General features: G+C 34.4%; 1 protein-coding gene across 9 annotated transcripts in view; it reads right to left on the minus strand.

Moving 5' to 3' along the window:
• The window catches only part of LOC107136895 (sodium channel protein type 1 subunit alpha), a 939,664-nt gene that overhangs the window by 862,490 nt on the left and 51,885 nt on the right, over positions 1-25,289 (minus strand). For all 9 annotated transcript variants that reach the window (XM_048812402.1, XM_048812401.1, XM_048812399.1 and 6 more), the window contains exon 2: positions 18,170-18,482. In XM_048812402.1, the coding sequence (XP_048668359.1) occupies positions 18,170-18,433 (264 nt within the window). In that variant the 5' untranslated portion in view covers positions 18,434-18,482. The remainder of the gene's footprint in view (positions 1-18,169; positions 18,483-25,289) is intronic.

The raw sequence follows: 25,289 nt of genomic DNA on the forward strand, positions 1-25,289 counted from the left end.
AAAAAAAAAAAAAAAAAAAAAAGAATATGTCAAGAAGAGAGATTTCTGTTTTCTTGGTGAATTTTCTCTGCTTCTGGTTTTGTTAAAGAATTAATAAACGGATTGTGTATCTAAGGAAACTCAGACACATGTTTCTCCAAATAGTGGTACTGATGGTTTTGAAGGATGAGGAGAAGAGTCAGAAAGAAACACTGTTTACTTACAACAAATGAGTAACTCCAGAATTTTAAAACATATGGACACTTGCCTTCTGCATTTTACACATAGAAAAGAGCTCTAAGAGGGAAAAATCCAAAGACTAGCCAAGATATCTCCATACGTTAAACTATAAACAAATATTTTGTGACTTTAAGCAAATCAACATTTTAAGAAATGTTCAATAGAGGATCAATTTTTTACTTTGGAAAAGAACATATTAGGTGACATAGTAATATCTTAGCATCCCTTAAATCTACTTTGTGCATTTACACAATTCCTAAGAATAATTTGCTTTTCATTTAGTCACATCAATACAAAAGAACAGTTCAAAACTGATGGAGAAGAAAAGGTGGATATAGTAGCATCTAGTTTGAATTAGGTTTCTCCTTACACTCTGCAGCTAATCTGAATGTTGACATGATGGTCCATTTACCAGCACCAACAGTGTGACTTTTAGTAAAATTCTGTCACATCATGACTATCTTAAAGTTTGTTCCTCAGTTCATCTATTATGGGGCTGAAACAAACATTTTAATTGCATTCTATAAAAGAACTATAAAAAATTCATGACACCATTTAACATATGAATAATTGTATGACTGAAACAAGTTTGAAACATGGCTTTGTGACTGAATTCAAAAGTAGATTTTGTATGGGAAAAGTCACTTGACAGATATCTTTGCAGGAATCAACATTCACACATTAGGGGTTATCCTAGCTTGTCACATTTTTTTTAATAAGTATAGTTGCTGAAATCAAACAACATTTATTGAATGCCTATATGATACATTGCTACAAAGTAGCATGAACCTGATGTTAAGTTCAATTGCTGATTTTAATATAAAAGACATGTATGAACTGTTTAGCACAATGTTTGCACATTCCTGTGCTACCAACTAAAAAGAAAACAAAGTTATGCACATCATGACTAAGAAGTTTATAAGCTAAAGAATGCTCAACTACCTATACTAACAGAAGTAATTTAGAAAAATTAGTGGAGGTTTACTTAGATCAGCATTGTCCAAGAGAAATATAATGTGAAATACAAATCTGAGTTACTGATACCATTGTAAATTTTTTAAGTACCACATGAAAATAAATTTGAACAATGCTTCCTTTAACCCACATATCCAAAATATTATCACTTGAGAATGAAACCAATATCAAAAATTATGAGTTACTTTACATCTTTTTTGTTGTTGTTGTTCCAAATCTTCTAAATCTGCCATGGCTGTCTTCACGTGCTCAATAGTCACATGTGTGACCTGTATCGAACAGCATAGACCCAGACCTCAGCCATTCACCCTTCAGCTAGGTCAGATTCTCTTTAGCAACCTTGCCAAGTTAAAAATATTTCTTGCTTTAAAGAAAACACAAGGAAGTGGTTATGTGGAAAAACTGATAAGTACTTCTGGTAATCAACACTATAATGATCTGTAAATTATAAGTAGGATTTATCTTATTAAGAAGGCAGACCCTGGAGTCAGATGTGTGGTTCAAAAGTTGACTCTGTTGTCTGTTAGAGTGAGATTTTAGACTTTAGTTTTCTGGGTCTCAGTTACCTCATTTGAGAAATGATAATAAATGTACTTAGTTGACAGAGATGTTGTGATTCCAATTCAATTGGTCAAATTTCGATGCATAGTATCTTGTATCATTTTTAATTAAATAATGCAGATGATTCTGTAATAGCAGAGCTGTCAGTCTGTTTTTGTTAGGTAGTGATTAAAAAAAAATCACTAGTACTTGACCAAATTATCAATAGTTATATTGTATTCAAGTATTAAAATCTTTTCCCTCAATCTAATTAGATGGTCAATAAGGAAATAATTATTGTGGGAGGCCAACCTTACAGGTGACTGAGTTACACTCCCCAGCTGGGTACTGAAGTGCTCAGTCACAGAAATGGGTGTATCTTGCTACATCCCCATGGGTGAAGCTATGCTCACCTGTTCCTTTGTAATATAACCCCTTGCCCTGTTTAGGATAGAATCTTCCATGGAAGTGTCTTGTGTGTGTCCCCTCCTCTTACTGTGCCCTTGGGTGTGGCCTACCCAGGTGTCAGTCAACCTGCTGACAGTGGACATCATGAAGATAGACTCAGCGCCCTGAAACCTCACCCCTTGCCTCATCTGAATAGCTTCTCCCCAATAAAAGGGGTCAGCGCATGCTCTCTCTCTCTCTTTCTGCGGACCCGTAAAGTCAGAGGAGCCGTCACAGCAACCCCAAAGAAAAAGGTATTTGTGTCTCTTGTGTGGTTGTTTTGTGCAGCCCAGTTAGCCTAGTTTAACTAGAGCCTGAGCCTTTTAGTCGCGAGAACAGAAACCCGGCAACTTATGTTACAATAGTTTGGCAGACATTACTTATAAAGCAGTGCTTATTATGATCTGAAATCTTTTCCTGTATTTGGGTTTATAGATAGGGATTTGTTTACAATTTGTTGTCAAGATTAACATTGAATTTAATAATCCACTATTTTGCAGTTTCCTTTTCTAAAATATACCACTGCCTAAACCCAACTTTTTTTCCTTATTTTAAAAATGTGTTATTTTTAGTTATATATGATAGTAGAATATATTTTGACATATCATACATACATAGAGAGCCTATATTTTTAAAAATACATAATTAAGACATAACTCTTTGTGTTTCATCTACACTTAATCAGAAAATTGCCAAATAACAGGAATGACTTCAAGTTTATTGCTTTAACTTAAAAGAAAGCTACAGGAAAAGGAAAAAAGTAACAGAAAAATGAGCTATTCTGATGAACAGCATTAAAAAGTAGCAATATTATGGTACATTAAATTTATCCCTTGGCCTCAAAATAAAAGATAAACATTTTTAACATGTTTTTCTTTTCAGCTATATTCTGAAAATTTGAAAGTCATTTACTTTGAGCTTTGAATATATTTTTCAACAAGAGGGAAATATGTAATTTTTTTCCAGACCCCAAAGTCTATGTAATGTTTTCTTTTTCTTCCTCTGAGATGCTGGGGATCGAATACAGGGCCTTGCAAATGCTAGGCAAATTCTCTACCACTGAGCTACTATCCAGCCCTATGTAATACTTAATGAAATATAATTCTGAATTAATGATACAGGGAAATTTATCTTGTAAAGAATGACACCTGAACATGGTAACAGAGTTCTAAGTTGGGATATAACATATAAATCTCTCTTCTTGACATATTCCTATCTATCAGGAGGGGGAAATCTGGCTATAGCTCCTGCAGAGAGGTGGAATCCACCTTTCCAATATGTATGCTTCTAGCTTAGGAACAGCATCTAGCAGATAGGGGCAAATGACAGGTATGTGGCAAGAAAAAAGATGCCTCAAAGTTCTGGGTATGAAGAACAGTATAGAAGATCAAGAGATGCCTGTTAGTGCAGATCTCTGGGGACATTTCTCATTCGGGACCAATACCATGGCATCGAATTCCATTTATTGTAACATTTAGATTGAGGCAAAGATTTCCCTCCTTCTCTGGCTTATTGGAGAATGAAAAGTTTTCTTGCAGGTTCTTGATCTGTCTCTGACGTGAGTATTTGTGCCATTTAATTTTTTTTCTCTCCTATTCTCAATTTTCCCCTTTATATTAGGTATAACCAGCCTAGAAAGAAACTTAAGACACTTGTTTGTCTGCAGCCCACCCAATTGTAATATATAGGATTCATCTAGTTACACATGTACTCTCTAAGACATGGACTTTTAAAAATTAAAATGTCCACAGAGGGTGGGTGGCAGTTGGTACTGTAAGTACTTGATAATTTTTGGCAAGTGAGTCATTGATGCCAGATCTGATATTTCAAAACAAATCTAAATATGAATTATTTGTGGGTGGTGTGTGTGTTGGGGTTTGTGTGTGTGCATATGAAAGAGAGAGAGAGAGAGAGAGAGAGAGAGAGAGAGAGAGAGAGATCTCCTGATTTATAAATGTTGGAAAATAATTTAAAAATTTTAACAATATTACATGAATCTAACAAAACAGATCTGTGGGATCAATTTCTCACAGTTTTTTTCAAAATTTCTGCTATAAGATAATATAGAGGAGTAGAATTTGTACCCAGAGAAGAGAGTCCATAACATGGCTCATCTCTCTGCTTCAGATGGGTGGAACAGAAGGTTGGGCTATTGGAGAGACAACCCTGCAGGTGCCTGGCTAGAGCTTGTCAGCCAGGGCTGTGGATACCTTGACATCTGCCTCAGTGGAGAGGACAAACATATATATGATTGCTACCATATATTAAATGATAAAATCAGAAAGTGCAGGATTTTTTCAGCTCTGAATCATCAGTACATACGATGAGTCTCATATACTAACTATTAAATGCTCAGTTAGTCTCTCTTTTACTGGAAATTCTGAGTAAACTTTAGTCACATTTTGATTGTAAATTTGCTGTGTGAGTAAATTATGAACAAATTTTTAAATAATGAACATAATGAACAAATTATTCCTCCCCGATTTCCCCATGTCAATGGGGAGGACTATAATGATACCTACCTTAGGGTGGTTCTGAGGATGAAATGACATAAAATATGTCTATATCCTCAGTGAATTTTATATTATCAAATAGATACAAAAGTTAAAATATTAGTAGTGTGTCTCTGTATGTCTGATGTACAAAGAGAGGAACGTTTCTATTTCTCAAAACAACGCTAATTTTCAGGTACAATCTTTCCTTCCAAACTTCATATCTCAGAAAATGGTACTATCACCTTTCCCCAGTCTGACACCTAAACATTATACCTTGGGGATCCAAGATGGAGGGCTAGAGGGAGGCTGCATTCTCTGTCATTCCTGGACCTGGGATTCAAGTATTGGGAATACTGTTTCTCTGCAAGTTTTTAGAGGACCCCCGATAGCTGCTCCCACACAGTAATCACAGCCACCATGCCTCACAGTACCCCAAACCTCAGTGTCAGCACAGGACTTCAGGTGCCCGAGTAGGATCACAAGCATCAGCACCTGTGCAGGAATCCCAGCCACCGCTCCCACACAGGACAGCTGGCTGCTGCGCACACGCAGGTCCTCTGGCCGTGACTCCCATGTGGACCTCCATCTACCAACATGGGGCTCTCCCAGTTGCCTCCATCTTGGAACACTGCAACTACTGCCCCATAGTCACCTACCCATGGTAGCCTGTATCTGGGGACACCACACAGGGTATGGAGACAGCTGCTAGCCACAGAGCTGCATCCCTGAACATGTTGCCCAATACCACCTTGGGCCCCACCCAACCCGACACCCCATCACTGAAAGCAGCTGCCTCCAACTTGGGACTCTGGCCAGCTTCAGACACCAGCTGGGGCTTAGAAGCAATATTAAGGTCCACAACTCCCCCATATCCCTGGCAGCCACTAAACTGACACTGTGCTTGCAGCTATGTGGCTCTCAGTAGCTCATAAAACCTGGTCCTGAACTGCTCAATACAAAACAGCTCTTTGTGACAGGTGTGCAGTCCCCAGAGCACAGCCCACAAGACCTCCAGAGAGAAATGTTCCTGATTGGGAAGTAAAAGGGAAGGGAATGAGTGAGATTTAGTTTAGAGACTAAATTAGAGACCAGGAATTGTGAGGTCTATAGGCGATACAAGGAGATATAACTAGGAACCCACATCAAACAATCAGACCCCAAAGGAGATCCTTGGGGTACATTCTCCCACAGGGGACCAGCAAGTGCTATACCCCACCTCCAGGAGCTCCACCCCCAAGACCAACCCTTCCACCCTAATAACCTTCACCAGCCTGAGGGTGAACATACCAACAAACAACAGACAATCCCACCTATTGGATGAGAAGGGAAGCAGGAAGGATACTGATCTCCAACGAAAACAATCCTTGTATCTACCTTAGAGATTTTTTTCTTTCTCTTTTCACTCTATCTCTTCTCCCACCCTCACATCCCCAACATTTGTGAAACTAGGTACTTTTCATGAATTAGGTTATTGAGGACTGGGATGTCTAAATAGTATATTGCAGTTGTGTTGTATATTCTTTTATCTCCTATTTTTACATTTTTATATATTACTTAGTATTCATATTTGTTTTTTGCACCGTCACTATTGTCTTCCCACTTAATTGTCTCCCCCAAATCACTTTCTCTCATCTCCTGCTACTAACCAGTTTTTTTTTTTTAGATTCCTCTTTCATGCTTCCTAATATCTAATAACTCTATATCCTCACTTCCTACCTCCTTAACATCTCATCCTACACCTCACCCCTGGTTTTCTCTTTGTCTTCCATCAGAAATGGTTGACCCTTCTGCAAACCTACTGTTTATATTGTAAATAATAATTAAACTCACCATTTCTGTCTATTGTGACAAAACCATAAATGTATTAATAGCAGCTATTTGGTTTAAGGCTGTATATTGTTTGTATTGGGATCTGTTAATATGGTTCTCCCCCTTAAAAGAGAGGTATTGGAACCCTGCAGGAACACTATAAGCCTATAGGGTAAAAAACTGTAACACTTCAGATCTGCAGTGCTAAAACGGAAGACACAGGAATAACATGAAAAAACAAGGGAAGAAAGTGCCCCTCCAAAACCAAGATATTACATTAATAGAATCCATGGCCAGCACAGCAGAAGAAATGACAGAAAAGGCATTCACGATGTACATAATCAAAATGTTCTGTGAATTAAAAGATGATATAAGAGAACAAATGCAGGCAGCAAAACATCATTTTGATAAAGAGCTACATAAGCAAATACAGAAAGCATAAGATCATTTCAATAAGGAGATAGAGGTTCTGAAAAAAGAAAAAAAAATAGAAATCCTTGAAATGAAAGAAACAATAAACCAGATTAAAAACTCAATAGAAAGTCTCACCAACAGATTAAATCACTTGGAAGACAGGACCTCAGACAATGAAGACAAAATATATAACCTTGAAAAGAATATTGACCATACAGTGAAGATGGTAAGAAACCATGAGCAGAACATTTAAGAATTATGGGATAACATAAAAAGACCCAATTTAAGAATTATTGAAATAGAGGAAGGCATAGAGTTACAAACCAAAGGAATGAACAATCTACTTAATGAAATAATATCAAAAAATTTTCCAAACATGAAGAATAAATTGGAAAATCAAATACAATAGGCTAACAGGACACCAATTGTACAAAATCACAACAGATCCATACCAAGACATATTATAATGAAAATGCCTAGCATACAGAATAAGGAGAGAACATTAAAAGCCACAGAGAAATGAATCAGATTACATATGTGGGAAACCAATTAGGATATCAGCAGATTTTTCAATCCACACCCTGAAAGCTAGTAGATCCTGGAACAACATATACCAAGCTCTGAAAGAAAATGGATGCCAACCAAGAATCCTATATCAGCAAAATTAAGCTTTAGATTTGATGATAAAATAAAAATCTTTCATGATAAACAAAAGTTAAAAGAATTTGCAACTAGAAAGCCTGCACTATAGAGCATCCTTGGCACAATATTCCATGAGGAGGAAATGAAAAACAACAATGAAAATCAGCAAAGGGAGGTATTACCCTAAAGGAAAAACTAATCAAAGGAGAAACAAGGTCAAGTTAAATACCAAAAACAAACAAAAATGACCTGGAATACAAATCAAGTCTCAGTAATAACCCCAAATGTTAATGGCCTAAACTCACCAATCAGAAGACATAGATTGGCAGATTGGATTTAAAAATGGGCCCAAACTCTGGGGTTGTGGCTCAGTGGTAGAGTACTTGCCTCGCACACGTGAGGCCCTGGATTCAAACCTCAGCACCACGTAAAAATAAATAAACAATAGAGGTCCATTGATAACTAAAACAAATAAATAAATAAGAAATCTTTTTAAAAAATAAAATAAAATAAAACTGGGCCCAACAATATGCTGCCTTCAAGAGACTCATCTCATAGGAAACAACATTCATAGACTGAAGGTGAAGGTTTGGGAAAAAACATACCACTCACATGGACTGCGGAAGCAAGCATGGGTTTCCATCTTCATATCAAATAAAGTAGACCAGACCAAAGTTGATGAAAATGGATAAAGAAAGACATTTCATACTGCTTAAGGGAAACATAAATCAACAAGACATAACAATTATAAATATTCCCAAAACAATGGAGCATCTACGTTCATCAAACTCTTCCCAAATTCAAGAGTCAAATAGACCACCACACAATAATTATGGGTGACTTTAACACATCTCTTTCACCACTGGATAGATCTTCCAAAGAAAACTATAGAACTTAATAATACAATCAATAACTTGACTTAACAGACATGTATAGAATATTTACCCATCAACAAGTGAATACACTTTCTTCTCAGCCACACATGGATCCTTCTCTAAAATAGACCATACGTTATGCCAAAAAGCAACTCTGAGCAAATATAAAAAGTAGAGATATTACCCTGCCTTCTATCATACCATAATGGAATAAGATTAGGAATCAACAATAGAATAAAAAACAGAAGATACTCCAACATCTGGAGACTAAATAATATGCTATTGAATGAACAATGAGTTGCAGAAGACATCAAGGAGGAGATTAAAAAATTCTTAGAGGTAAATGAGAACAATGATACAACATATTAAAATCTCTAGGAAACTATGAAGGCTGTACTAAGAGGAAAGTTTATTGCATGGAGCTCATTCTTTAAAAGAAGAAAAGGTCAACAAATAAATGACTTAACATTACATCTCAAAGCCCTAGAAAAAGAAGAACAAATCAACCCTCAAAGCAGTAGAATACAGGAAATAATCAAAATCAGAGCTGAAATCAATGAAATTGAAACAAAAGAAACAATTGAAAAAATTAACAAAACAGAAAGATGGTTCTTTGACAAAACAAATTAATTTGATAAACCCTTAGCCATGCTAATAAAAAGAAGAAGAGAGAATACTCAAATTACTACCATCTGTGATGAAAAGGAAATATTATGATGCACACTACAGAAATACAGAAGATAATTAGAAATTATTTTGAAAGTTTATACTCCAATAAAATAGAAAATATTGAAGGCATTGACAAATTTCTAGAGTCACATGATTTGTCCAAACTGAATCAGGATGATATGCACAAGTTAAACAGATCAATTTTAAGCAATGAAATAGAAGATGCGATCAGGATCCTACTAACCAAGAAAAGCTTAAGACAGATGGATACTCGGCTGAGTTCTACAAAACCTTCAAAGAAGAACTAATACCAATACTACTCAAATTATTTCATAAAATAGAAAAAGAGGGAACACTTCCAAACTCATTCTATGAGGCCAATATCATCACCCTGATTCCAAAACCAAGTAACGACATATTAATAAAAGAAAACTTTTGACCAATATCTCTAATCAACATAGATGCAAAAATTCTCAATAAAATTCTGGCAAATCAAATCCAAAAGCATATCAAAAAGATAATGTACCACAATCAAGTGGGGTTTATTCCAGGGATGCAAGGTTGGTTCAACATATGAAAATCAATAAACATAATTCACAAGAATCATATGATCATCTCAATAGATGCAGGAAAAGCATGTGAAAAAATAAAACACCCCTACAAGTTCAAAATACTAGAAAAACTAGGGATAACAGGAACATATCTCAACATTGTAAATCTATCTATGCTAAGCCCCAGGCCAACATCATTCTAAATGGAGAAAATTTGAAAATATTCCCTCCAAGAACTGGAACAAGACAGGGATACCCTTTTTCACCACTTCTATTTAATATAGTTTTTGAAACATTAGCAACAGTGATTAGACAGATGAAAGAATTAAAGGGATATGGAAAAGAACTGAAACTATCACTAATTGCTGATGACATGATTCTATATCTAGGGGATCCAAAAAAATTCCACCAGAAAACTTCTAGAACTAATAAATGAATTCAGCAAAGCAGCAGGATACTAAATCAACATCCATAAATCAAAGGTATTTCTGTATATCAGTGACAAATCCTGTGAAAGAGAAACTAGAAAAACCACCCCATTTACAATAGCCTCAAAAAAAAAATTGGGGAATTGACTTAACAAAAGAGGTAAAATACCTCTACAAGGAAAACTACAGAACACTAAAGAAAGAAATTAAAGAAGACATTAGAAGATAAAAAGTTTTCCTTTGTTCTTGGATAAGCAGAATTAATATTGTCAAGATGACCATACTATCAAAAGCACTATACAGATTCAATGCAATCCCAATCAAAATCCCAATGACATTCCTTATAGAAATAGAAAAAGCAGTCATGAAATTCATCTGGAAAAATAAGAGACCCAGATTAGCCAAGGCAATCCTTAGCAAGAAGAGTGAAGCAGGTGGCATCATTATACCAGACCTTAAACTATACTACAGAGCAATAGTAACAAAAATGGAATGTTACTGACACCAAAATTGACTTGTAGACCAATGGTACAGAATGGAGGACACAGAGACAAACCCTCATAAATACAGTTATCTCAAATTAGATAAAGGCGCCAAAAACATATACTGGAGAAAAGATAGCCTTTTCAACAAATGGTGCTGGGAAAACTAGAAATCCAAATGCAGCAAAATGAAATTAAGCCTCTATTGCTCACCATGCAAAAAACTCAACTCAAAGTGGATCAAGGACCTAGGAATTAAACCAGAGACCCTGTGCGTAATAGAAGAAAAAATTAGGTCCAAATATTCGTCATGTTGGATTAGGCCCTGACTTCCTTAATAAGACTCCTATAGCCCTAGAAATAAAATTAAGAATCAATAAATGGGATGGATTCAAACTGAAAGGCTTCTTCTCAGCAAAAGAAACAATCAGTGAGATGAATAGAGAGCCTACAGAATGAGAGCAATTTTTTACCACAGGCACATCAGAGAGAGCACTAATCTCTAGGATATATAAAAACTCAAAAATATTAACACCAAAAAACCCAATCAATAAATGGGACAAGGAACTGAACAGACACTTCTCAGAAGATGATATATAATCAATCAACAAATATATAAAAAGATGTTCAACATCTCTAGCAATTAGAGAAATGTAAATCAAAACTACTCTAAGATTTCATCTCACCTCAGTGAGAATGGCAGCTATTAAGAATAAAAACAACAATAAGTGTTGGTGAGGATATAGGGAAGAAGGCATACTACTAATACAGTGCTGGTGGAATTGCAAATTGGTGCAACCATTATAAAAAGCAGTATGGAGATTCCTTGGAAAATTTGGAATGGAACCACCATTTGACCCAGCTATCCCACTACTCATTTATACCCAAGTGACTTAAAAACTGCATTCTACAATGACGCAGCCACAACAATGTCTATAGCAGCACAATTCACAATAGCTAAATTGTGGAACCAACATTGATGCCCTTCAACAGATGAATGTATAAAGGAAATGTGGTATATATACAGAATAGAATATTACTCAGCATTTAAAAAAATAAAATCATGGCATTTGAAGGTAAATGGAGTTGGAGAATATTATGCTAAATGAAGTAAGCCAATCCCCAAAAAACAAATGCCAAATGATTTCTCTGATATGTGGATGCTGATTCATAATGGGAATGCGGGGGTGGGGCATGGGAGGAATGGAGGAACTTTAGATAGGGCAAAGGGGAGAAAAGGGAAAAGACGGGGTATGGTATTAGGAAAGATGATGGAATGACATTGACATCATTACCCTAAGTATATGTATGAAGACATGAATGTTGTGACTTTGTGTACAACCAGAGACATGAAAAATTGTGCTCTATATGTGTACTATGAATTGAAATGCATTCTGCTGTCATGTATAGCATATTAGAATAAATATATAAATTTAAAAAAATTATACCTCAAAACCACATTGTGTGTCTATCTAGCATTCTCTATTTCCATTGTCACAGTACTAGACCAAACCTCCATAAAGATTCCCAACTTATTTTCTTTTGTCAAATTGTTCATTTTGTTCTCCATAGAGAAGCTGCAGTGATTTTTTAAAAAATTATTTTTATACCTTTATTTTATTTATTTATTTTTATGTGGTGCTGAGGATCAAACCCAGCGCCTTGCATGCTAGGCAAGTGTACTGCTAAGCCATAACCCCAGCCAAACTACAGTGATTTTTTTTTTAAACAACATAATGTGGACCGTGTCACTCCAATACTCACAACATTCTAGAGAATTCATTTTCCTTTCAAGGTACACTTCAAACACTTCAAGATCTGCTAAAATGTGCCTTTATCTACCAGGCCACCTCCCTAACCTCATCTTACTCTCTGCTTATGTTTTATGCTCAGTCCTATTACATGACTTCTTATATGTTATTCCCTTCCCCTGTAAGACTCATCTCTGTCATCCTTTTGGGTCTTCAGATCCAAATTCAAATGCTACTTCCTTTCAAAGCCACACAATTTAAGTTTCCTTGACTGATTGTCTCTGAAAAAAGATGCTTAGTACCCTATTAGAATCTGGTGGGAAATGTAATCCTAATCACTTAGAAGCTGTTCCAGACCACCGAGTCACCAAGATTTTAGTTCTTACAAGGGCAGGGGATGCTCAAGCAGTGAAGTCAGGGTTTGAAAACACTGCTAGCCCAGGAGACATGACTTATGGTTTGCAAAGTGGCCTGAGTAGAGGGGCAAGATAGCAGTTGTAGGCGTATTAAGATTCTACCACCGACTTTTCTTTTCCACTGATCTCATTAGTGCTATAACCACAAACCCAAAGGGGCCACAGGACTTCGTGGATCTGGTTTTAAACCTAGTCTCTTACTTATTAGCTTTGGGTCAAAGGAAAACTACTTAACTCCAGTTTCATTAGTTTTAAATAAAGACAAGTGCTATATTGGAAGGACACATGGATTAAATAAGAATTTTAAATATCTTGATGAATAATATATAGAATATATAGGTTTTGTTATGACTTGTCTAGCATGTCTTTTATTTTCTAATTGTCTCTATTCTTTTCAATTTAGGAAAAAAGTCTATGTTCATTGTCTACTTATGTAGGTCTAATGGAAATGACCCACTCCTCAGCAACCTGGGCCAAAAATACTTGTGGCCACAGTAATTGATTCAGAGAATATCAGGTAGCCTAATTAGAAGGGATTCTAGGACATTTGTTAGAGGTTTTGAAGAAAATATGAGCCTTTTTCTTGACTTACTAGACTATAGGATGTTATCTTAGCACTACTGGTGGCAATTTCTCCCATCTTGTGGGATAACCAGTCTATAAATGAAGCCAGCGTGGGTAAAAGCAGAGCTCAAAATGGAAAAGGACTGTCCTGATAACGTCATTTTAGGTAGAGTCTTTTCATAGTAAAACCAGACTGAGCCCAAACATTTTCTTTTTCTTTTTTTCTCCTGAAAGTACTTTCGGTTGGTTTTGGTCACTTTCATTTGAAGGATCTCTTACTTTACGAAAGGCATCCAATAAATGTAAACTACCATTTTATTTACCAACATTATCATCTTGGGACTTTCTGAGTCAGAGACTGGAAGGAGACAAAAAAGAAAGGGGCATAAAGGAAAAATGATATATGGGAAAAAGGAAGATTTAGAAGTCAGCTTCAGTGCTTTGGAAGAAACGGAGAGGCCTGGTGACAGGCTGTTACAGAGGAGCCAATATGCAAAGAACCATTGGCAATGTGACACCGTCTATATGACAATTCGTGGAACACTAAGCTTTTAACTATCAATTCTTTTTCTGATTTTCTATTAAATTACTTTTACAAGAAAAAACTTCCTCAGGCTGATTTAAAATAACACAAACAAAAAATAATAAAATAACACCCTAAAATAACAATTAAAATTCCAATAACTATAACAGACCAGGCATAAATTTTCAGCCTTTCTTGCAAGACTGAAAGTCCAATGCAGGCTCAGTAGAGAGGGAGTGCACATAGTTTTCGGAAAGATGATCAGTTGTATTTAAATACTCCAAGAGACAATCAGGAGACAGTCAAGGACAGAGTACAGTTTTTAAGTGAACACATTTCTACATTGCATAATTAACAAACTTTTTTTCCTGCAGATCTAAAATATCTCATTCTATTTCCAGTAAACTGCCACACTGTCAAAAGGATATTTCTTCCCATGGTACTAATGAGTCATCTGTAATTTTAAGGACATGAGAACAGAGGAATTTTCTGTAATAAAGAGCAAGTGAAGAATTTGAATGTATAGGCACATGGTGCATCAACCCGAGCTATGAACAGAAACTGAAATACATCCCATAAAAGGGGGAAAAGATGTGTTCACAAGCAAAATGTGCCTATTACACAGCTAAAGTAAACAAACAAATAAACAAAAAACCCAACCTGGAATCATGTTCTGAAGGTCACTTGTTCAGGGCAGATGAATTACATAAAATTCTGTGACTTTATTATGATAGCATTTTTTTTTCTTAGTTCTTACCTGGGACTTCTGAACGCTCAAAATATCTGAGAGTCTGTAAAACACCTAATGCTCCCTGCATCAGGAATGTTCATGAGATGGTTACTACTATTTCTTCAGTTATTATTATAATACCACTGATCATGGTTTCAACTGTTCTAACAATTTTAGTAGAATATTTGAATATTATATAATTTGTACATTTGAAACTGGGGCATAGAGGATAAAAATATGTGGGCATATGTCAATGAAAAATACACCAGCAGCAGTGATGTTTCCATACGCTCATGGACATTGTCTTTGTAAAAGATCACAGTGAACTTTAGTGTGTTATGTCATTTACATTCACATAAAGTCCCTGCATGTATGACATTGCACTTAGACCCAAACTATAAAGATTGGATTCTGAAACCATTTTTTACAGTCAATGCTATTGCTAGAATGTTAGCTCCTTCTAAAACTCATGTTGAAATGTAATTGCCATTGTTGTGGTATTAAGAGGTGGGACCTTTCAGAGATGATTAGATCATAAAGGCTGCACCTGCATGGGTAGGATTGATGCCACTGTAAAGGGTGAATTCAGGCCACACTTGCTCTCCTTTGTCTTACACTTACTGCCTTTCATACCCAGGTGCTAGTCCCTCAATCTTGGGCTTCTCAGTCTCCAGAACTGTGAGCTACTAACTTTCTGCTCATTTTAAATTGCCCAAACTCAGGTATTATGTTATAGTAGCACAAGGGGACTAAAATGGTCATCTTGATTTATTTATTCTATATGTTACTAAGAAAGAAACCAGATGCTTGATACGTTATCAAATGACACATTAACTGTAGTATCAAGAGTTTGACTTTGGGGAAGCCACTGGCCTAACTGATGTTTCCATATTTCACCTCAGTTTGCAAAACAGATTTATATCCCTAATATCATCAATCATGGGAAATCTCACTCCAAGAAACATTTTACTTACTGATTTTTCCACCATTTGACCCTTCAGCTGCACCAAAAGTACTGTGTGTGCACTATATTGTTTTAATGAAGAACACATTACCAATCTCAGATAAAGTCTCTAAATAAAATCAGTTATCAAATATTAAAAGAAATGTTACTTTTAAAAGTTTGAAATTTTGTTAAGCTACTCCAAGTTTAATCAGAGAAAATTCACTGAGAATTGAGGAAGATTATTCCTCAATACTGAAATAATCCACTTATAAAAGAAAAATTAAAAACTTCCTGTAAACTGCCTGTGTACTAGAAAATAGTACACAGGCAGTTTACAGGAAGTTTTAAAACATAAAAATGTAAAAGAAGGAAATGTCAGATGCATAGGTAAATCATGAGCATAAACCACGCCATGTTGGTTTTTAAGGATTTCAGCCCTGCAAAAAAATTGTTCGTTTTGGTGCTAAATGACTTACACTTGAAGATTTGCCTGACGTCAGCTCAATGTGAAAGCAAGAGATGTACCTTACCTTGGGGAAAACTCCTTCCTGATAACAATATTTCTCTTATCAAGTTGTTCTGCTTACACACTGTGATTTGTTCCAAAATGTCAGAATATTTTTTCTTCCTCAAACAATATGCATTTGAAGATAAGTATGCACAATATTAATGGCAAGTTTAGATGGGAGCCTACCAAAGTTTGGTTAACAGTTCATTTCCTCAGAGATGGTCTTTTATCCTCAATTTAAAGAACTTTAGGTATTTTGAAAGGGTTTGCATTATTTTGTTTTTCTTTATGTCCTTTGTTATATATAATTCACTATGGACTTATTGTTTTCAAGAGCGGGGGAATTCCCCACAAGACAAGAGGTTTTATCAGTCTGAAAGCTCTTTTATTTAAAAGAAAAGATTGATTGGATGGTCTGGTTTCCACATAGAGACTTAGTACCTTTTCAACATGAATAAGTTTGGTTCCTCTCAAAGCACTCATTTATATTTTCACAAAAAAAGACAAAGCGTAGGAGTTGGGAATACTAGATTTTACCCCTGTGTGATGAAGGGGTGGACACGTTTGGCTTTAATAATTTTTAAATGGTGTTTGCCACCCGAGAACGGGAACTGGATGTCTGAGGGTAGCTACAGGCCTGCTGTGGTTGTAGTTAAGTAACCCATCACAAGAACAGCCTCTGAGGAGACTGGATATACCCAATGACTATAAGATGAATAATATCTACATGCTGTGAATGGATTTCTGAGTGGGAAACATCAAAGTCTACTTAAATATTAAAGAATTTTAAATGCAATGTTAAATAACTGGATTATCTGCAGTTTCACATTCCTTATACAAATAAAACCCTCACAGTTTGTTTAATTTGAGCTTTGGTTTTTCAGATATCAAATTAAGGTAATTTTCAAAGAACTGATTTGATGACGAACTGCAAATTCTCTCATAATTTCAATGGCAATCACGAGATAATCTCTCTTATAAACTAAGGTTTGACAATACAGTGTTAAAAAGCAAAGTTAAATAAAAGAAAATGAAATCCATGGAAAAGGATTCTTTGTCTCTGCCATAAATTGGGTTAATAAGTTTTTGAAAAAGAAAAGTATGTTACACTTAATGTGACTATACCCTGAAGAGTTTAAAAAAATGTAAACATGGAAAGAGTCATCTTCTTGGTTATGATTTTGCCTCTGTAGCTTTAGAAGTCAATTAGAAGTGATTAACAAACCATCTTGAATTCACATAGTAAAATTGCCAAACTTTGTGTGTGCATTCAACAAACATTAACTACGAATAAAACTGTGGTAGCAATAAAAAATCCCTAAAAATTCTGGGGCTATTTTAAGGCCCCTGTCCAATTAAATCTTTTATTTGTTTAGTCACATTTATTTTCTAACCTTTCACCCAGAGTTCCCAAATGTATGGTTTGGTAAAAAGATAATAAAATGTAGCAAATTAACCAAAGTCATATATTAAACTAAAAATCCATATAGTAACCTTGTTTTTGATTTTCTTTCTGTGATTCCTTTTTGGTTTGGTGAAATCATGTTGGTAATAAAAGATTAGGTGCTTAATATCAGGTATTCATTTCAAGCATGGATACAGAAAACTTATACATTAAAATATCATTTATAAACGGTTCTTCAGAATTTTACATTTTTGCTAATTTTTACCAATGTCAAAACATTTCTACCAAAATATCAACTAATTTTAAAGTTGCAGTTGATGTAGTTATTTTCCATGTGGAAAAGTTTCTTCAGGAAATTGATCAATGTATTGCTTTTAATGATACAGAAATTAGAAAATCAACAATATTGAATTTTCTTTCTTGACAAATTAATACTAATATTTTCTTAAGTTTTTGTAACTCATGATGATTTCCAGATTTCCAAGTGCAGAAAGTACATAAATTGCATAGTAAATGTAATTTCTGGGGAAAATAACTCATTAGCTTAGCTGCCTACAACTAACATTTATTTTTAGGTAACTGTCATAGTGCATTTGGGACAGCTTCATATGTTATAATTGATTTACTTCTCATGCATATGCATAAAACACCCACAAATGTGTCTTATTTCTAAATAGAAGGATAATTAAGACTGTGCTAATTTAGTATGGCATTGCTACAATGGTCCAACATATGCAGTAGGCAATTAGCAGCAAAATATGCCTGACAAAAAACACTCACTTTCTTATTGATATAGTAGGGGTCCAGGTCCTCCAGAGGTTCTGACACCATCTCTGGAGGAATGTCTCCGTAAATAAATGGAAGGTTCTTTCCAGCTTCCAAGTCACTGTTTGGCTTTGGGCCATTTTCATCATCATCTTTTTTGTCTGGTTTGGGATTCTTAGCCTTTTCTTCTGCAATGCGTCTTTCAATAGCCGCAAGAGATTCTCTGGTGAAGAAGTTGAAGCTGTCAGGTCCTGGTGGTACAAGCACTGTTTGCTCCATCTTGTCATCCTGCACATTTTAATTACCATTTACTCTGCAGTTGAAATCCCTAAGAAAAAAACAGAGATATATTAGGGAGAAGATTAAGAGCTGTTAATATTTATAATACTTGTCATGAAATATGACCTTGAGGATTTAGCTTTTTGTTTTTTCCTCAAATTGAAAAGTAATTGCTTAATAAAAATTCTTAACAAATGTGTTTCCTGTATAGCATTCTGTTCAGCATCCTATGTTTATGAACTCTTGTGCTTTACTGATACAGGAGCTAGGCCACATCAAAAATTTGTTCAAATATAGTTTAACCAAAATACATTAGGTTAATTGCCAATACTTCACTAATGGGATGTTCACCCTGAAACCCACCCAGAAGACAGAGATGGTGCACTTACAGACACAAAAGATAGTATAGTCATGTCAACTAGGATAAAGTGGAAAGGAGCTATCTCTAAGAAGACATAATATGCAATCCCTTAGGCCTGACAAGTCATTCTTGGCCATGCAGGTCAGAGTAGGTTGCTGCAGTCAGCCTTAATGGCCAATCAAATAGTCACTGGTGTCCTAAGTGGTCCTTCATCTGCTCTGAGATTTGAGATGACTAGAGCTGTGACCTACTCACTTCATTAAACATGATAAGGTTGGCTGACCTGAACACAGGTGGGAAAAAAGTCTAAGGTTAGACAAATGTCATTTATGTGACTGATTAAGAATGAGAGAAAAAGTAGGTTGGGGAATTATAGATTGGGTCTGGGATGGGAGAAGATAGTTGTAGGTATAGGATACAGCAGAAATCTCCTATTGTAAGAAACACAAAAGATTCAAGATCAGATAGTGCCATAAACTCAATAGGAACTGAAATGTTTTTCTTCACTAAAAGAATAATGATATTCTTGCTGATTCTATAGTCCAATAGTGCTAAACGTATTAAAAAGACCTGAGGCAAAACTCACAGCTCCATCTAGCAGAGTCAGACCTGATTTGATGCCAGAGGACAAATCCCAGATGTATTGTTTTAAGGCATATTTAATATAAGCTCAAATTTCACAGATATTACTGTGCCAAAACTTCCCAGAGCTCAGGCTCAAATTTTATTTGGATACCACATTAACTCATTGAGCTCAGCAAGCTATCATACAGTTAAATTATAGCTTTGCTGTACACAAACTGCAGTAATAAAATTTTGGGTATAATTATTTTGTGAGGAGTCCTCCAGGGACTTCAAATTTCACTGAAGGAGGTTACCATTGCTATGAGGTTACTGGCCATATTTTTCACTGAATGCTCAGAAAGAAGGAAGGACCTAAGTCTAAAGTTCTATTCTCATACTCTTAGGTAAACTTTTCAGAGTCTGTTATAGTCTACAATTAGCTTTGGGCCTGGAAGAATAGGCTGCCTATAGAACAAAGGAAAAGGAATGATTTTTCTAAAAATGCTAGCTCCTCCATAAGGTACCAGGATAATAATGGCATTTATTTATTTGGAAAACAAAGTTTAGGGATAACAAATATGATAAATTTTCTCATAAAGAAATTATTCTGATATACATATATCAGAATATATATAGATTCTTATTTTAACTAGATTTTGATAGAAGATATATATGTGTGTATATATATTATATATATATATATGTTATATATTATATATATGATATAGATTTGGAACATTTGAAAGAAAATATAGTACAAAGTCTCCTTCCACCTTGTTCCTTTATCTGTCTCTCATATATATCTCTCCAGGTATGTAATATGTATTCGCTGGCATATGATTATATGTATATTCCTATGTATTCTATTAAAACACTTATACAAATAGCAACGTAATATACAGCTGTCTTCACCTTATATTTTCACTTAATAATAAACAAAAGAATTCATTCCATCTCAGTTTTTATATATTTCACTCATTTCTATTATAAGCTATGTAATTTTCCATTGCATGCATAAGCTATAATATACTGAACCAGCTCCCCAATTACAGGTATTCAGGTTGTTTCTAATCTTTCTGTTTGTTTGTTTAGTTGTTGAGGGATCATTATTTTATTTATTCATTTATATATGGTGCTTAGAATCAAATCCAGTGCCTCACATGTGCTAGGCAAGCACTCTACTACTGAGCCACAACCCTGTTATTATAAACAAAGCTGCAGTTAATATATTTTATGCACATAATTTCTCATATATGCATAGAATTATTTATAGAATTAAATAAGATATTTATAGAATTAAACTCTCAAGGTGAACTTGGCTGTGTAAAGAATAAAATGTAATATTGATGATTAATATAAAATGAATCTCTCTGAGGTGATTCTCCTTAGTATTTACTATATTTACTTATATCCTCACCAACATAATGTGTCATCAGAGTTTCAATACTTCCAGCACGATAGGGACACATATGGGAGTATAATATAGTTTTAACTTACATTTGTCCTATATAAAAAAGTAGAGCATATTTTTAAATATATTTAAGAGGTTTTTTTCCTTTTTTGTGACTGCCTATATAAAGCACTCCTATTTTTGCAGTTATTTTTTTTCCATAACTATGGCATCTTTTTAGGTATAAAATTTACCATTTGACTTTGTGATATGTGGATTTTTAAAAAGAATGAATCACGTTTTGTGACTTTGTGCAGATTAACAAATTTAATTAGAAATGTTAAAAATCTTATGTGCTTAGCTAACTCTTCTCTGGCTTCTGGATTTTTTGCCATGCTTAGAAAAGTATCCAGGGGAGCAAGCAGGTGAAGGTGGGAGAAAAGATAAAAAGATTCTATATAATATAGACATACACTTATCAATCAGGGTTTCTTGCAATTTTAGCATTTTGATGGCTTAATTTTATAAATTTAAAAGTTTTGATATTCATATTTAGGATTTGATTTTTATCTGGAGTGAGGTAGAAGTCCATTTTTTTCCCCTTAGGTTACTCAGTTATTCTAACACAAATTACAGAATAAACTAACTTTTTCCTGGCAACACACAAGGTAGTTTTCATAGAACATTAGAAATATAATTGTGTATATATTTATATGAGCCCCAAAGTAAGCAAAAAAAATTGACAAAATAATCCAAATGCATTTCCATTAAAATAAATAAATCAATATTGCTCTTTAACATTTTCTGGAGGTACAAACCAATCCAATTAAATATATAAATAATTACATTATACAATAGTAAGAATAATGAATGTAAAATTATATGTATTTATATAGTTTTATGCCTAGAAGTTCAATAGGAACACTTATAAAATTCCTACAAGCAATAAAATAATTAAAGAATCTAGGTTTAAAATTAACATAAAAATTCAATATATTTTCCTTATATGAAAAATAGGAGTTTAAAATACAAGGAAAGCTAGAAGACATCCCACTGGATCAGAACAAGCTAAGCACACTCCTTCTCACCATTCCTTTCAACATTGTACTAGAAGTCCTCACTAATGCTGAAGGACAAAAAAAGGAAATAAAAGGCAAACAGACTGGGAATAAAGAAATAAAAATGTCTTTTTCTTCTTTTTTACAGATAATATAGTTGTCTATATAGAAAACTGAAAAAAGTTAAAAAAGACTGTGAGTATAGAAAGGTTGCAGAAAACAAGGTTAATATATGAATGTTTAATTTCTTTCCTATGTACTAGCAATGAGCAAATAGACTTTTGAAATCTTAAAAATGATACTATTTGCATTAGCATCGCCCCCAATGAAATGCTTTGGTATAAATCTAACACAATTTGTATAAGATCTATATGAGGAAAATACAAATCTATGAAAAAAGAAATAAAAGAATTTTATGGAGCATATTCCATGTTCATGGGTTGGAACTCAATGTTGTCAAGATATAGGTCCTTCCTTACTTAATCTATAAACTCAATGTGATTTCAGTTCAAATTCCAGCCAGGTATTTTGTGAATATTGACAAATTAATTCTAAAGTTTCTAGGAGGGGAAGGCAAAGACCTAGAATAACCTACGCGATAATGAAAAAGAAGAAGTCTGAAGACTGACACTAAGCCAGCTGTAGAAACTGCTATAAAGCTAAAGTAATCAGGACAGCGTGGTGCTGGCGAAAAAGCAAAAACCAAACAAATGAAATATACAAATAGATCAATGGAACAGAAAAGGCATTTCAGAAATAGAACAACATGAATACATTTAACTGATCTTTGACAAAGAAACAAGATAATACAACAGAGAAAAGATAATCTTTTTAATAAGTATTGTCAGAATAACTAGACATTTATATGTTAAAAATACATAAATAAAATAAATCTAGACACAGACCGTATACCATTTAGAAAAATTACCTCAAAAGGCATGATAATCCTAAATGTTGAATCTCTAACATAGAAGCAAACCTAGATTATCTTTGCATTTGGTAAGGACTTTTTAGATAAAACATCAAAGGCATGATCCATGAAAGAAAGAATTTATAAACTGAACTTGATTAAAATTATAAACATCTGCTCTGTGAAATACAAGGTCAAGAAAATGAGAAGACAAGCCATACACTGGGAGAAAATATTTGCAAAAGGTATACCTGATAAAGGACTCTTTCTCAAAATATACAAAGAATTCTTAAAATTCAATATTAAGGGAATAAATATTTTGAATAAAAGGGGACAAAAGACAGGAACAGACATCTCTCCAAACAAGATATGCATATGATAAATATGCATATGTTAAGATGCTCTGTATTTTATGTCACTGGTGAAATGAAAGCTAGAATAAAAATGAGATGCTCCAATATGTCAATTATAAAGAATAAAGTCCAGAACACAGACAACATTAAATGCTGGCAAGGATTTCGAGCAATAGAAATTCTTTCATTGTTGGTTGGCAAAATGGTATGTCTACTTGGAAAACAGCATAGCAATTTGTTACAAAACTAACACACTCGTGCACACTTTGATATTTAACATAAAGGAGTTTAAGCCTTATGTCCACAGAAAATCCTACATGAAGATGTTTGTTACAGCTTTATTTGTGATTTCCAAAAGTTGGAGACAATAAAGAGGTGAAAGGGTAGATAAATTATGGTACATCTATCACAAGGGGAAGAGATGTCTCCAAAGGAGTATCTAAGGAGTTCCCAGAGAGAAGCAGGAACTTGACCCAGGACCAGCAGGTTTGTTGGCATAGATGATGAAAAAGAATTTCAACATGCATAAACAGTGGTTTATTTAGGTACATATTTAAGGGAGAATGGGGGCAATCAAGAGAGGGGGCAGGAAGAAAGATATCTTTGGGGTAAAGCAAGGAATACACACTAAAGGAAGAATATGGTCTTTCTCCAATAGAAAAGACAACAGCCCCTTTGAATTGTGTATTAATATTTAGAAAGGGAGGGTCACTAGGGCCAGACAAGAGGTGGAGCCTGGGTGGATTAGAAAAACTTATTTTACCCTTCATATGTACAAATCAAGAAAAAAATATCCAGAAAATTCTTAAAATAATTTGACTTCAATATCTTCTCTAGTGTAAGAATTGTTTAAGAGAATATATTTAAAATTTCCAAAATTTACTCCTAATTTGTTTATGCTTAGTTTCAATGCATTATGATCTGATAATTTTATTTGTGCCATTTATGTTTCTTGGAATTATTGGGATTTTTCTCTTTGTCCTAAGAGGGGTTCTTTTTTAAATGATTCTTATAGAAACACTGAAAAGAAGCTTATTCTTTACTTAAAAGCAACAGAATTGAGTACATCTCAATGAGTTTACCTTATTTCTTATCATATATTATTTCCCTATGCACATATTTCTGTTATACTTTATTGTTATGCACTGGGAGCCATAAATTAAAGTCTATTTTTAATGATTCTATTTATTCTTGTCGCTTCTGTCTTTTTTGTTCTAGGAATTCCAATGCTGTTATTTTGTGTGTAGACAATGCTATGACCATATCTTTTTTTAATGTTCATTCATTATTTATTATTTTTAAACATTTTTTAGATAAAAATTTTTGATTAGTTATACATGACAGCAGAATGCATTTCCTTTCATTGTACACAAATGGAGCATAACTTTTCATTTCTCTGGTTGTACATGATGCAGAGGTGCACATTTGTGCAATCATACATGTACTGAGAGTAAATATGTCCATCTCATTCCACCACCATGATCATATATTTGCAGTGGATTGAATCCATTACAGTCATATATCATGTAATGCTGGGGATATGTTTTTAGAAATGTGTTATTAGATGATTTTGTCTTCATGCCAATATCACAGAGTATACTTAGAAAACTAGATGGAACAGGTCATTCAACATTATTGCATGAAGAAACATAATAAACACATATGTTTGAGGCTGCTGCTAGCATAACATGGCATAATCTTTTCTATGAGTAGGAGTGCACACTATAATAATGACAAAAGTATAGATAATACATAAACCAGTAACATAGGCATTATGTAATATGGTCATTATCATTAGTAAGTATTATGTGCTGTTCATAATTGTACTGCTACTATACTTTTGTATAATTGGCAGCACAGTAGTTTTGTTTACACCCTCATCATCATATTCATAAGAGTAACACATCCTGTCATGATTTCAGGATAGCTAAGACTTACAGGGCCACTGTTGTGTATACAGTCTGTTGTTGAACAAAATGTCAGTATATGCCACCTGACTGTATATCCTTAAATAACCTTTGTTTGGCTGACTTTGATTTCTCTCCCTCTGAAGTCAACTTTGATAGCATACAGTGACTGTTACTTTCTTTTTCTTTGCAGTTAGCTGGTATGTCTTTGTCCACTTGGTTTCATCTTTTCTATTTCAAAGCTTTAGCATTTTCTTTAATACACATATACTTAGATTTTGTATATAGGTGATAGGTGTCCCCCCCCCCCCCC

Source organism: Marmota marmota, unplaced genomic scaffold, assembly GCF_001458135.2.
Source record: "Marmota marmota marmota unplaced genomic scaffold, marMar, whole genome shotgun sequence".
NCBI lineage: Eukaryota > Metazoa > Chordata > Mammalia > Rodentia > Sciuridae > Marmota > Marmota marmota.